The sequence below is a fragment of the Drosophila yakuba genome, chromosome 2L (assembly GCF_016746365.2).
Source record: "Drosophila yakuba strain Tai18E2 chromosome 2L, Prin_Dyak_Tai18E2_2.1, whole genome shotgun sequence".
Lineage (NCBI taxonomy): Eukaryota > Metazoa > Arthropoda > Insecta > Diptera > Drosophilidae > Drosophila > Drosophila yakuba.
Genome location: NC_052527.2, coordinates 22,783,131 through 22,798,250, shown reverse-complemented (window position 1 = coordinate 22,798,250; position 15,120 = coordinate 22,783,131). Strand labels below are relative to the sequence as shown.

General features: G+C 35.2%; 1 protein-coding gene across 7 annotated transcripts in view; it reads right to left on the bottom strand.

The window, feature by feature from the left end:
• LOC6539180 (transcription-associated protein 1) overlaps positions 1–15,120 on the bottom strand; it is a 175,759-nt gene that overhangs the window by 21,375 nt on the left and 139,264 nt on the right. For 4 of the 7 annotated variants that reach the window (XM_039371061.2, XM_039371062.2, XM_039371064.2 and 1 more), the window contains 3 exons: positions 5,126–7,919; positions 3,124–3,660; positions 1,150–1,269 (listed from right to left, as the gene is read on the bottom strand). In XM_039371061.2, coding sequence (XP_039226995.1) covers positions 1,150–1,269; positions 3,124–3,660; positions 5,126–7,919 — 3,451 coding nt within the window. Of the gene's footprint in view, positions 1–1,149; positions 1,270–3,123; positions 3,661–5,125; positions 7,920–15,120 lie in introns of those variants that run through there. The other 3 variants (XM_015189784.3, XR_005560210.1, XR_005560209.1) reach the window with 3 other exon arrangements.

The window sequence follows — 15,120 nt, the reverse complement described above, 5'->3', positions numbered from 1 at the left end:
TGTCATTTGGATTTGCACTCCGATCTAGATAGCTTTCAAATATGCTGCAGTGATAACGTACTAGACTAAAATGGCTTGAAATGTAAAGTTATGACCTTCTGTTGTGTCAACTCAAACACACAACTTACACTCTAATTGGGTGCTTTTTAGACAGAATAACACGGTTTAATGGTCTTGGTGTTTTTCTGAACCCCAATCTAAAATTTTCTGTCCATATTTCGTCTATAGTTAATAAGGCCAGGAGTTTTATAAAAAGGTGGTCAAAGGAATTTGATGATCCTTACATGAACAAAACCTTAGAACGATGCTTAGAACAGTCTTCATTTGTAAGCTTATTCGTGGTGAATTTGATAGTCCCGACTTGGGTAGTCGGCTGAACTTCTCTGTTTCAAGCAGATACACTAGAAACCCCCTAACCCTAAATTTGAGTTTCATGACCCCTACAGAGTATTATGACTATAATAGACTTTATCCTTAGATCTCTAATCTGGATTCTCTGCCGCTTTTAAAGCAATATATTTTTTAAAACATAATAAGATCTTACTAATAAAATTGCTAATATTTATAAATTTCCTCGTTTCTGTACTCGTTTCTATATTGCGTCAATACTCTTCCGAACCGAGCGGTGCGAAACACGGCAACGCCGGTTGGGCAGGAGTTGTGGCCGTGGGAAACAAAAAAAATACCACTACTGTGTAACGGGTATCGATAGTAAAGAATTACAGCTAGCTAATTATTACTTATTTCGTTTAAACTGCCTCCCATCTATCTTATTTCCGTTAGTTGTCAGTCTAAAAGAATTCTTTAGTAGCATAACAGCCTAAGAATAAAATAGAAAAAATTAAGCAAAATAAAAAAAAACTCCGAAGTTTGGAAATAACAGTTTTGTCTGGTTTGTAGGCGTTAAAGTAAGCGTGACATTCTGGCGTCTCTAGAATCTGCATTCTTAATCTTAAAGGTCAAGGTAGGTGCTGGTGATTTGTGCTGGTCATTCATTAAAAAAAACACATTGATCGGTCACAGGATGTCTTATGTGCAATAAAAATGGCAATGTCCTCAATGTCAATGTGCTTGGTTTCTACATTTCAAAGTGCATAAACTTTTAACATGCATATAAATAAATGAGCAAATATTAAATAATATACTTACCGAGCATGATAGTTTTCCGGCCTGTTCAGCAGTTTTATGTTTTTCGCGTTGTTCGATTTTTAAAGTTAAATATAAAGTCCGAATCGGGAAATAAACCGCTTGAGGATAAAGTCGTCCAATCTAAATTAATTACAACAATATTAAGATTATTTGTAGATATTAACAATGTATGCAGTATAAAAGAAATTTTTATTGATCCGTATTACAATTACAAGACTAATAAAATTATTTAAAAAAATACAAACAAAATCATTACGTTTTCCTAGCTGCAAAGCGAACTGTCGTGTTTTTTTCTGCGCTCCGATATCACCATATCAGCAAGGTTTTATGAACCGCAGATTAACAACCTTTTGGAGCTAACTTCCCTGATAATACAAGGCTTCAAAACCAATCTTCAAACAGATGTCATCTACACTGACTTTAGTAAAGCATTTGACTCTGGTAATCAATTTCTGCTAGTAGGTGGGTGCTCTTTTGAAAAAATAACACGGGTAAATGATTTTGGTGTTCTTCTGGACCCTAAAACAAAATTTTTAGATCATCTCTTTCTTCTATAGTTAATAAGGACAGGAGTGTGCTTGCTTTTATAAAAAGGTGGTTAAAAGAATAAGATGATCCTTACATGACCTAAACCTTATTAATTTTCATATTTATATTTATAGTCCTTCCGATCTAGTCTTAAATCATGGTAGATACATGGTACATGTTAGGGAGGTGTGGGACTCGCTCGTAAAAATAAAATTAATAGTGTGGGCGTAGCAATATTTGTCCACAATATTGCGGCGAAAAATAAAACCATTTAAGCATTGATTTTCACACGGTTATATTCATTAAGCAAATTTTAAAACAGTTTACCACTGCACATTTTACATGCAAAAAATCTCAGCAGCAAGAAAATAATAAATAACATTACCCGATTACATATAAAGAATAAAGCAAGAGAAACGGTACAGTGCGAACCAGGAGTGGTCGTGATAAAGTGGTTTTGCATATCAATAGAAACGACATGACTAAAATATCAAAACATATTCCAAAAGTGTAGCCGTGTCAGTTTTTAAGCGTTAAAGTGCGCTGCGTCTATGTCTCTGGAATTGAAAGCCTTATTTGAACTTTTTAACTTTTAAAGTTCATGAGATCTCGACGTTCATACGGACGGACAGACAGGCGGACGGACATGGCCAGACCGATCAAGATCAAGAATATATATACTTTATATGGTCGGAATTCGCTTTCTTTTACATGTTATATACTTTTTAACGAATCTAGTATATCCTTTTACTCAACGAGTAACACTCCTACTAAATTATTTTAATCTAAAATACATACATCTCTTACAAAATATAGCCTTCATAGTACATAAATCTATCTCCGACATCCGAATTTCGATCACTTCCCAAACCAACTTTACCAAAATATCCCAAAGAGCCAATACCATCAAATTTATAGATCGCTATAGAGTTCAGTCGGCGCCGAGATCTCAAGCGTGCATTCTGGCTATAATGGACTTTATCCTTTTATCTCAAATTCTGACTCTCCCCTATTAAGACGATCATTATGTCAAAAAACTGTTTTGCACACACTCTCTAACGCCTACAAACCGTCCAACTTTTATCGATATGCACAAAAACATGTTGCCACGTCTCTTCCAATGACCACAAGCCGCCCAAGACCCGCACGCTTACACATTAAACATTTACTTTTATTATTTTTTTTTTGCCATTTTCTATTGATATGCAAAAAATATTGTTGAACTTTCTCGTTCGCACGGGTAACGGGTTTCTGAGTTGCAACTCACAAACTTTTGTGGGAAAATCAATTTGAAGAGTTATTTGGAAATGCTGTTTGATAACGCTATTGTCGCTTCGTAAAAGCGCCGAACTTTTTTATCAAACAAAAGCCGACAATGTAGTTTATATTGAGATGGCTGGCGTTCCATCTGTGCAGGGACTTACAAATGTTATTTTTTATACTTACTTGGCTTAAGAGATTTAATATAACATCGCCTTCGAACTGCTCTAAGCAACAAAGCAACTGAGGAATCCATGGTAACCAATAAGAGGGTGGAATGCCGGGAACATACTTTTCTAAAGTACTTATTAGAATTTTAGTATTATTATCATAAGACATAAACCACAAGACTTTTGCAATATATTTGCGGGTTTTGCTTTCAATTTGATTTCTGCTTGCATGTAAATAACAAATTAAAGCATTGGCGGCTAATGCAATTTGCCTTTCTTTTAAAAATATTTGTTCCATATAGTCGCCCCACATCGCCCAAGCTTTGGTTAGGCCATCATGAAGCTGTGCAGCAGCACTAAACGATTTTCCAGCCTCCTCTGATCTTCCAATTTGAGCTAATAATAGCCCCTTTAGAGCATAAAATTCAGCATTCATTTCACCAGTAAAGTATTTTAAATTGGTAGACTCAATGACCTCCAGGGCTTCATTAATTTCATTTTTTCCAGATGTTGAGGGCATTTGCAGGTAGCATTTTACCTGTTGCCGAATTTTCTGCAAATTTGAGAAAAGAGTAATCCTATTAGTAAGGTATAACAAGTTGTAAAATTACTATAATCGGGTGATTCTATTACAGGATAACCGATCCTAACTTTATTAATACTAAGCCACGATAATAGGCAAGAAAAATTAAAAAAAAAAAAAACAATTTTTCTGATTTTATATATTTATGTATATATAATATATATACATATAATGTTTTTTCAAAAAGAATAGAAAAACATTCACTTCACTAAATAAAAAATTCCCTTCTAAAAAAAATATAGTAAATTACCACGGTATACACTTAAAAAACAGAACAAAACGTTATCGGAAATCAGCAAGCTTTCACACTCTGGCTCTCTCTTCGCAGTAATATTTTAGGGTTCTGATTAATAACTCATGTTTAAAAAAACACCTGCTCAAAGGAATACATCATTCTTGTTTTTTAAGGAACGATGCACTTATTCCTTAAGTGTGTCTTAATAATTATCATATAATATGTCTTAATAGTTTTAGAAAAACAAAAAACGTTTTGAAAAATTTCCAACTATTACAAAAACAAGAGACAGTCGAGTTTCCCAAATATCAGATATCCGTTACACAGCTAGTGGATGTGCAAACGAGAAATTTTTTAATTTTTCTGGTATATTAATAAAAAAATATGTTTAAGAAAGAGAATTAAGTGAAAAAAAATAAAAAGAATGGGCGTGAATATATTGGGCGGCTTGTGGGCGTGGCAAAAAGATTTTTGGCAAATCGGTAGAAATTTAAAAATATAATAAAAAACTGAAAAAATACCGAAATATTTTTTAAACGTGTAGACGTGGCAGTATTGGGCGGTTTGTCGGCATTAGAGTGGGCGTGGCAAAAAGTTTTTCGGCAAATCTATAGAAATTTACAAGACTAATTATAAAAGGATAAGAAATAAACACATTTTCCTAAAGTGTGGGTGTGGCAGTTTTGGGTGGTTTGTGTTGAAGTGGGCATGGCAACATGGGTCACAAACTTGCGCTGCGTCTCTGTAGTTTGCATGCTTAATCTGAACTTTCTAGCTTTTATAGTTCCTAAGATCTTGACATTCATACAGACGGACAGACGGAAATGGCCAGAGCGACTCCGCTTTGATCCTAAGGAATTGATATACTTTACATGGTAGGAAACGCTTCCTTCTGCCTGTTACATACTTTTCAAGGAATATAGAATACCCTTTTATTCTACGATCTTGACATTCATACGGACGGTCAGACGGACGGATAGACGGACGGACAGACGAACATGGCCAGATCGACTCGGCTATTGATCATGATCAAGAATATATATATTTTATATGGTCGGAAACGCTTCCTTCTGCCTGTTACATACTTTTCAAGGAATATTGAATACGCTATTACTCTGCGAGTAACAGTTATAATTAACTTCTTATGATAACTCTAAATCTTAATTAATACATAAGTCCCATATTGCTCGATTAAATTACCTGAAAACAATCCACAATCGGAACAGAGGGAATTGTATATATCCTCGACAATGTCTCTTGACAAACACCAGTCAAGTTGTGTTTCCGAGCTATTTTTCCAAAAGAAATTATAGCTTGTGCTGATGCGTGCACTCCTAACATTGTACTTCCTTGATCCGATTGTTGTTCTAGGTGTTGTGTTATAATTTGATAATGATGTTGTCGCCATGTAAATATGTCACTCCAATGCGATAAGTCATCAGAAATAATAGGTAAACGATTACGCCAAGTTTTTACGATTGCTTTCATATCGTGAAGTGAATTATTGCGCGATTGAGCTAGTCCCTGGTGGATTTGACTTGCTTCATGAAGCTCCATAATTTGTTGTGAGGCTTGAAGATACGGCAAATGAATATGTGAAACTATGCTAGGCAATCGACGCCACTCACGAATGCATAAGCTGGATGCAATTTCTACATAGCGTTCAATATTGCCTATTTGTCTTTCTTCTTGGTGAAGAATACTCAAATATCCTTTGTAAAGATTGATTTTAAAGCCGTAGTGTTTTAAATAGCATTGTTCTGTTTTAGCTAGCGCGGTTTTCATTAAATTCCAATCGGGTACACGCCATGAACTTTCAAGAATTAAAAACATATTTTTGTCCTTATTAGTTTGGGCGTAGTCCAGTAAAATGTCCCATTGATTCAATTCTTTAGCACACCGCATCCAGTGATTTTCCCACAACAGTAATTCACAATTAACATATGTATTAACAGCTCCATTACCTAAATCTTGTTTAAATTTGGTCATAGCTAGATCATAGGCACCTTGGGCTTCTTCAAAAAATCCCATTTGCTCATATGAAACAGCTATATTTGTTTCTGGATAGTGTGCAAATTTAAGCCATAGGCCAGCCCAAAGATCTTCCTCATGCATTGAAGAATACATTTTTGAGAGTGACTCAAATATATTATTAGACTGTTGTACATCTGAGTCAGATAAGTGAATTTCACCTCCATCAATATCCTTGGATTGCATTGATTGATTAACGACCATGTCTTCTAAAACAAGTATAGCTCTATGCCATAGGTTATGAGATTTGCCTAGGTAAGCTAATAAATTAGGTGGAATATATATGGGTGGCGCACATTTAGTTAAACTCTCTACAAAAGTATTTAATGTACTTGGATAACAGTCTTTTTGATTAACGTTAGTTCCTGATGATAAAAAAGGAACCAGTTCTTTTGTAATATTATACCTTTGATCTTCAGTGAATATACTCCAAATACGTGGAAACATAGATAGCCAAACGCTTTGCGCTAACTGTGTGTCAATATGACATAGCTGAGATGTGGCGACGAGCATCTGGTCAGTCCTAATATTTCGGTTTGCTTCTAAAAATTCAGATTGCTTGTAAACTAGTTCAATCAGATTAACACGTCGATTTGGTAGGATTTGTTGGCAATCTTCTTTGCGATCAGCATTGAACTCAAGTGTTAAATCTATATCAAACACGTCGTCCTTATCATCAACAGATTGTATATTATCAAAAGATTCCGACTGAGATGATAAAAAGGATACAAACGAATTTTCCTGTGTATCTGATGAGTGTACTGGAATGACTGAAGTAATGCTGGGTATTTTGAATTCTTCATTTGAACATTGAATTTGCATCATTGTATTGGCTGTTAAAATAAGCAATTCAATGCATTGTTTTATCCAATAATGGGAACCAATTGTGTCCCAAGCCTGGGAACAAATTATATATAACAATCGATCGTGAAGTCTGCGCCGCATTGATGAGTCTAAAATCTCAAAAAATTTCGAACGTACATTTGGATTTTGAAAACGTAATCCATTTAAAAATGCTCCCTCCAGTTTGTTTGTTAACTCTGTTTGCTTAAGGATTTCATCTCTATATATAAAATTTATGATTTCCAAGAATTGAATATTAAGTTCAATTTCATCAGTGAATTTCTTTTCAACGTTTTGCATTAACTTCACCAGCAAAGCCGACTTTTCGCGAATAGAAGGAACTTGGATCATAGCATTTGGTTCTTTCGTTTTAATCCATTCATCCAGCATTTTAATTATACATTTTATAATTTTTACATCTGAGCTCTTTTCTATTAGACTAACCAAAATTGTGCCTAAGAAAAGTTTTCTGATTTCCACACTCATTACAAAGATCCTATTTTTGATTAATTCCAAGGAGAGAACTAGGAGCTCTAGAGGTAAAGTATTTGAATCAGCAGATTGGCTTGTAACAGTATTACCGCCAATGGTGTTTATGTGATCCTTTGTAAGACGATTCAGAACCCTTATAAACTGGACTAAAATTCGATCAATATAACTTGCATTATTAGTAGTGCACGCTTTTAATATCATTAAGGTACCAAATAGCGACGAAGCATTCGGTTGCGGACTCATATCGTATAATTTTAGGTTCTCAGCAATCATTTTACTAACAGAGCTATATAATAAATCGAGATCGTCATGCTTATGTTGCGTGTCAGGTGGAAAAATTCCCATTATTCGAGTTAAAAACATATGCATCAGCCGCACAATTCTTGTATTCTGATGAATTATACATAAGGAGAGGCCTCGTTGGACCGGTCGTATAATTGACACCAACTGATCTGGATTCAGTATAGTAGTTAAAAATGTTAAGAAATCTATTCCAGTACATATGTTGTTTAAGTTGTGATGAGGAGTTTCCACTGTAGCAAGTACTTTATCAAGCCAATTAAGTTTAATATCAAATGGTTGAGGCCAGATCTCCGGACGCATCGCCATTTTTAATAGCATAACGCACCTGAAAATAAAGTTATTGGTTTTAATATTAAAACAAGTGAGAACGCTATAGTCGAGTTCCCCGACTATCTGATACCCGTTACTCAGCTAGTGAAAGTGCGAAGGAGAGTTTTTGGCGGTTTGTGGGCGTTAGAGTGGGCGTGGCAAAAAGTTGTTTGGCAAATCGATAGAAATTTACAAGACCAATACAAACATGAAAAAAATTTAAAATTATTTTTCAAAAGTGTGGGCGCGGCAGCTTCGAGCGGTTTGTGGGCGTTAGAATGGGCGTGGCAAAAATTTTTCTTGCAAATCGATAGAAATTTACAAGACCAATACAAAAATGAAAAAATATCAAATTATTTTTCAAAAGTGTGGGCGTGGCAACATGAATCGACAAACTTGCGCTGCTTCTATGTCTCTGGAGTCTGTATGCTTAATCTCAACTTTTTAGCTTTTGTAGTTCCTGAGATCTCGACGTTCATACGGACAGACAGACGGACAGACGGACAGACGGACGGACAGACGGACATGGTCATATCGACTCGGCTATTGGTCCTCTTCAAGAATATATGTATATACTTTATATGGTCGGAAACGCTTCCTTCTCCCTGTTACATACTCTTAAACTTTACTCTACGAGTAACGAGTATAATTATAAACAAAAATTGTGTGATTCAAATTCAATTAAATGAGAAATTCCGACGTACATTTTGGTTGCCCAGAGAGTTTGTATGCTTGTCAGGGCTGTTATAAGTATATATTATTATCTACATAATCTCAATTAGTTACAAAAAAAATTCAGTTCGAGTTTGACTTGACAGTGTTTATTCTCGCGTTATCTCTAATCACAGAAAAATCACTAGAAAAAATTCTCATACAGTTACGCTAACGAACCAAGGTTTCTAATTATAAAACGTAGAGACAATCAATCTATGGCAAATGTTTCACCGTTTTTTATAAAAAAAAAAAACAAATAGACTATACCTGTAATGAAAGTTATATTTTCTTAAAAAAAAACGTTGCGCAATTAGGGTCTCGGAACACTTAACGCTCAATACCACAGAAGGCGTTAAGAAGAAATCAAAAAGGAAATAAAAGCACAAAACATATGTGACGTCAAAAAAAAGGCAGAATGAAGTTCTAGTCGATACTGTATTAGTCATTCTTACTTTGGCATCTGTCTCAACTCCGGAGAATATAAAAATCGGCTACAAATCAGTTAAGGTCCGTGCCTTCCGGTTCGAACACATCTCCAACGTATGCCCCACCATCAACTGCGAATTCCACACCAATCCAGCAAATTATTAAACTTGTTTTATGTCAATATCTGCGTTAAGTGCAAAGACGCCAAGTTACCCGACAGCATCCACTCTTCAATTTACAGAGTATGCCCGAACTTTGTTAAGCAGCTAAAAATCCAAGCCATAAAAACTCTAGAAAAAGTCGACGTTAAAAAGGCTATTTTTATCTACAGCTCCAGGCACACCCTCGACCGATCAATGTACTCCAGTGTAGTTAAGATCAACCTAACAAGTAATTATAATACAAAAAGATAATCCCACTAACCACGATATGAAGCAACAATATGATTTAAGCCTATCCACATCCAAAAATGCGACAATTATTGCTGCTCGAAAACTTATCACATATTATGATATTACACCACTAAATACCACTAGCGAAATCAAGCACTCTTCCACCTTACCCTCAACTACCCCTCTCAACTCCCCCATTAAAATATTTCCCAAAAACTTATCTTAATCGTTCGAAGACCCTACTGAACGAAAGAAAAAAAACAATTAAACACTTTAAAAAAGACTTTACCTTCTGATGCACTCACAAGCTATGACAAGACGAACGATGTCAACTTCTCGGACGGTGACATGTCACCCGACCGAGGGGGAGCGTTTCTAAGGTACAGCGGTACTCACTGTAGTTGATGTCGGACAGTATAGTCCTTCAGACATCTGTATATCATCTTAACTTCATCTCTTTTAGTATTTATATAATTCCCTACCAATCTTATGTATTTAAAAATTTTACAATGGGACGTACATGGCTACGTCAATAACTACAGTGAGCTGCAAAAATTTATAAAAGAACACCCCCTACATATTTTAACTTTGCTAGACTCATCTTAGATTCAACCCAATATACCCTATCCCCACAAACTATCAGTTTCCCACTCTCAACTCATTACCTTCTTATAGCAGTGTTTGAATACTTATTCACAATACACTACAAAGAAGTTTCTCTCGCCACTGATTTCTATCAAATCTGCGGCGAGATATGCTCTCCAAAAAAAAATTAATATAATATCCTCTTATCTCCAACCAAAATCCATCTTTTATATCAAAAATTAGCAAGCAGTACTGCTCCCTGCAAACAACAAGTCAACGCTAGTTACTGAAGACTTCAACTGGTGGCATAGAAGCTGCCAACAACTAAAAAGTAGTCATCCTATAAAAAATCACCCAAAACCACTCAATGATAAATAGATAACCCAAGGGAATTCACAAACCTAACCAATACCAATAACCCATCAAATCATGGCGGACTTGTTCTGCGAAAATTTGTCATCTGAATCACTCGATCGAAATTTCTCCCAATCATTTATTGCAAACAAAAGAGCTCTCCCCATAGAGATTGACATCGAATTTATTTAATTCTTCTCTGCTCTAAACACACTGAAAGGAAAAACTCCAGGCTTTGAAAGAATTAATGTATTGCTGACAACTCTTGCTCTGTTGTTGACTTGTTGCTCTCACCCTTAGTGAAGCTACGGGATGCATAAGCTACTGGCAAATTGATACCATTATAGTTCTGGGTCAATACCGCTCCGCATGCCTCTTTGCTAGCATCAGTTATGATACAGAACTCTTTGCTGAAGTCGGGGTATTTCAGCAAAGTTGGATTCATTAGCTCTTTTTTAAGGTGTTCGAAGGCATGCTGGCAATCAGCTGTCCATTCGAACTTTACATTTTTCTTACATAATATTGTTATGTGACGGAAATAATCTGCAAAATTTTGTATAAAACGTCTATAATAGTTACCAAATGCTACGAATCTTCTGGCACTGTCTGCGTCAGTAGGAACTGGATATCTCTGTATAGCATCATATTTAGTATCGTCAGGCAATATGCCTTTATCAGTACATTTGTGTCCAAGAAAAGTGACTTCACTCATGAAAAATGAGCACTTATCTGGATGCAGTTTGAGGTTGTTTTTCCTGCATAGTTCAAAAACATTTGTAAGATTCTTGGTCATGTGTTTTTCAGAACAGCCTATGACAATTAAGTCATCCATGTACAGAAACGCTTGAGATGGTTCCAGACCTGTAAATGCCATTGTCATCATTCGTTGAAAGGAATTTGGAGCTATTTTTAATCCGTATGGTAGTCGCGTGAAGCGATAAGAGCCACTGCTCGTAGAAAAGGATGTTTTATTTCGAGAATCGTCTTCTAACTATATTTGATGGAATCCCGACATAAGATCCAGGCACGAGAAATATTTTGCTCGGCCTAATTGATCAAGTATGTCATCTATTCTTGGCAAGGGGAACTTGTCAGCTAACAACTTTTTATTTATTTGGCGATAGTCTATCACTAAACGCCATTTTTATTCTTTTGAATCCGGTAAGGATTTCTTTGGGACTAGCAATAATAGGCTATTATATTCGGATACAGCTGGTTCTACTATCTTGTCTTCTATTAATTTAGTTACCTGTCTCGATATTTCGGCTTGTTGTGAATGGGTTGTTCTATAGTTCTTAATATAGCTTGGTTCATCATCTCTAAATCTTATATTTTGTTTGTAAAAATTATTTGTAGTGATTGGCTCTGTCTCCAATCCAAAAATATCAGTATATTGTGAACACAGTTCAGTCAACATTTTCTTATGTGCAGATGGAAAGTTTTTCTTTAATCTGCTTAAAATTGATTCGGCTCTTATGGAGTCGTTTAGATCTGCTATTTTGTAGTAAGTTAATGGTTCAAAATTGATTTTGCTTCCTTTTAAAGTTTTATTGCTGTTAGTTGTGTTTAGTATTCGACGTGTTTTTTTGAATCTGATATCGAATTTCCGACAAATACACCATCTTCTATTTCTTGATTGGGTATTAGTATTAATTTGCCTGATAACCTCACAACGAGATGGTATGGTTATCTCAGTGTTATCTCTATTATGAAAAATTGGTATTTGTATTGCTTGTTTAATATTGTTTGGTCTTAGAATGAAAAAATCACTTTCTGCACTAAAATCTAATTGGCAATTAAATGTTTTTATAAAGTCGATTCCAGCTATTCCGTCACCAGGGATCGGAAAATTGTCGTCCACAACATGAAAATTGTTCGGTACTATATAGTTAGCGGTTCTCATCTCGAGAAAAGTTAAACCTATTGAATTTATTGAACCCTTTCCAGGTCCTGTAATTTGTGTTATATTATTATGATCAAGATTCAAAAGTTCATCTGAATTTTCTTTAATGACTGATATATCGGCGCCTGTGCCTACAAAAAATGTAAGTATCTTATCTGTGTGTCCATTTTGTACTTTAATGAAAATATTTAGATTAAGATTGATAGTATGATTGTTATTGTTATATTTATTGTTATAATTATTATAGTTTTTGTATTGGCCGGTGTTGTGGTTATAATTATTTCTATTATTACCACCTCGACCATTTTCTCGTCCTCGGTAGTTACCTCTGTTGTAACTTCCTTGTTCTCTCTTGTAAAACAAAACGGAACTTACACTTCCTGTCATCTCAGTGCTGCAATGGATGTATTTACTTATAGCTTCGTCCATTGTCTTAAATGTTCCTGCCTCTAGGATTGTTTTTAGTTTTCCGTGATCGCAATTCTTTGTCATTGTGTTGATTGCTTCCTTTGTGCTAAATTTGATAGCAAGTTTTGGTTGCAATCCTTCATCTATATATGAAGATTCAAGAGACCTGCGTAGGTTTTCGATTTCATTTGTAAATTGTGTGGCTGTTTTACCTTTTTGGTAAACATTTGCCATTTTTGCTCTTACTATGTCCGTTGTTTCTCCTACGACCACTTCTTCTAATTTCCTGATAATGGCATCAATTGTAACTTCATTCTGTACCCTATAGAGTGCTTTTCCGATTATTTTAGATTTAATCACTTCAATGGCAATAGCTTCATGTGATCAGGTTAGTCAGGTTAACCAACTTGATTGCCGTGATAAATCTACGCAAATTGATCTTTTTACCGTCAAATTCCGGAATCGCTGTTGAAATGTCTTTTATGTATGCCCTCTGGGCAGTTGCTTCGTCCACCATGATGACAGATTTTGTTTCTGTTTCTTCTATGTCTGACTCAGCCAATTCTTCCTCCGTCAATTCTGCTAGTGTTAATATAGCTGGAATTGTTAAGTTGTTCAAGTCTTCGTCTTCTTTTTCTGTTTCTGGTTGTTCGTCCGATTCTATTTTTATTGGCGAATTTAAAATGGTTGGTATTGATATATCCAAACCAAGTTTCAATTTTACAGATAACAAGTTCGATCCAAGTTTTATGAGAACTTTCGATACCTGAGACCAATGATCTGGATTTAGTCTTTCCTTGTTATCATACACTAGTATTCGTGCTTCGTTGAAGGAATTTACCAGAATATTTGCATGTTTCTTTATTGTCGGTCCTAGAATAGGTCTATTTTGTGACAAACATTTATGCGATTTTTTAAATTCGTTTCTTATTCTTGTTTACATAACTCGTTCCATTCCATACTATTTTAAATATTCATACTTGTTAGTTAGTATATATTTATATATTCATTCTTTTTTTTTATATATTTTTTTTTGTTAGATTTTTTTTTCAGTTTCTTTTTTTTGATAATATATATATTTTTTTTTATAGCTTATTTTTTTTTTTGTCTAGATTGATCGCCCTACTCATATATCTTCTTTTTTTTTGATAATATATATATTTTTTTTTATATTTTTTTTTTTGTCTAAACCATGTCTAGATTGTTCGCCCTACTCATATATCTTCTTTTAATATTTTGTTATGTTTTATGTACAACGTCAGAAGGAACTGGGCCACACTGGTAATTGTCAAAATTAGGAGTAAAACCCACAGTGCTTGAATATCTTCTGTGTGATCTACTATTTTGACGTTGTTCACGACTTTAGCCGTGTTGTCTTTGGTCTGACTATCGTCAGATCCGAACCAACCCATAGTTGTTAATTATTGCTATTATTTCTTCCTACACGTATGCCTGTCCAAGAAAAAGTTAGTTAGAGGGCATGTGTACGGTTTACAATGTTTTGCCCTATATAATTCAATACCGTACACATGTTTTTAGTAAAAGCCTAACAGAGATTAGTATTTTTCAAGCAGCGTTTTCACGCATCGACTTCAGGTTTTATTTTTAATATTAAGGCAGATTGGGGCATTGGTATTAAATACAGCCTCAACTGCGTTATTGCGCACCACTGCACAATTTGGCTTCAATCGCTTCCAGATTTTTGTTTTGTTTGGTTTTTTCTTCCTCCGTAGTTGCCGTCTTTATAAGGTCCTTTATTAACCTCCTTTGTTGAAGCAGCTTGCCGCTTCTATTCTTCTTTATTTTCGGTTTTGGCTGTCTTCTTGCCCTATACTCAGCTATTGTGAGTGGGCGTGGTCCATCGTTTGGGCACACCTCTAGTGCCTCTTGTAGAGTAGCTCGATAGGAGCAGACTCCTGCAGTTTGCTGCTGCTGTTGTCGTCCGGGTTTGATCAATTATGGTATTATATTTCTTCTGGTATGGTCATCGCACAAGTTTGTGTTTGTATTTTTATTATCAAACACTTCAACATTCAAAATATTTGCCGTGTATTTAACTCTTTGATAGCATTTAATGTCACAATTTTTTTTATATATTTCTTTTAAGTGTTGTTTTACAGGTTTAAGTGACCATGTCACGGTCGCCATATAATAATAGTAATGCATTTTTATGTTTTTAATATAACTTTTATTAAAAGAGAGATTCAGTTGGATATCCAGTATATTTGTAACTTCTGTTAAGACTGATTAAGATTCAATTAAGACATGTTGAAGACTCTTTGACGACTGCTTGTACTTGGTCTTGAAGAGTCCAAGCTAGCCAAATGCAATCCGTCTGCGCCGGCAGAGAGGCCGTCGGCAGAGACATTGCTTTGCTCTTATGTACTTAACTTTGGCAGCGAGAGCGCCGCTGTCTAAGAGAGTCATGTGCACAT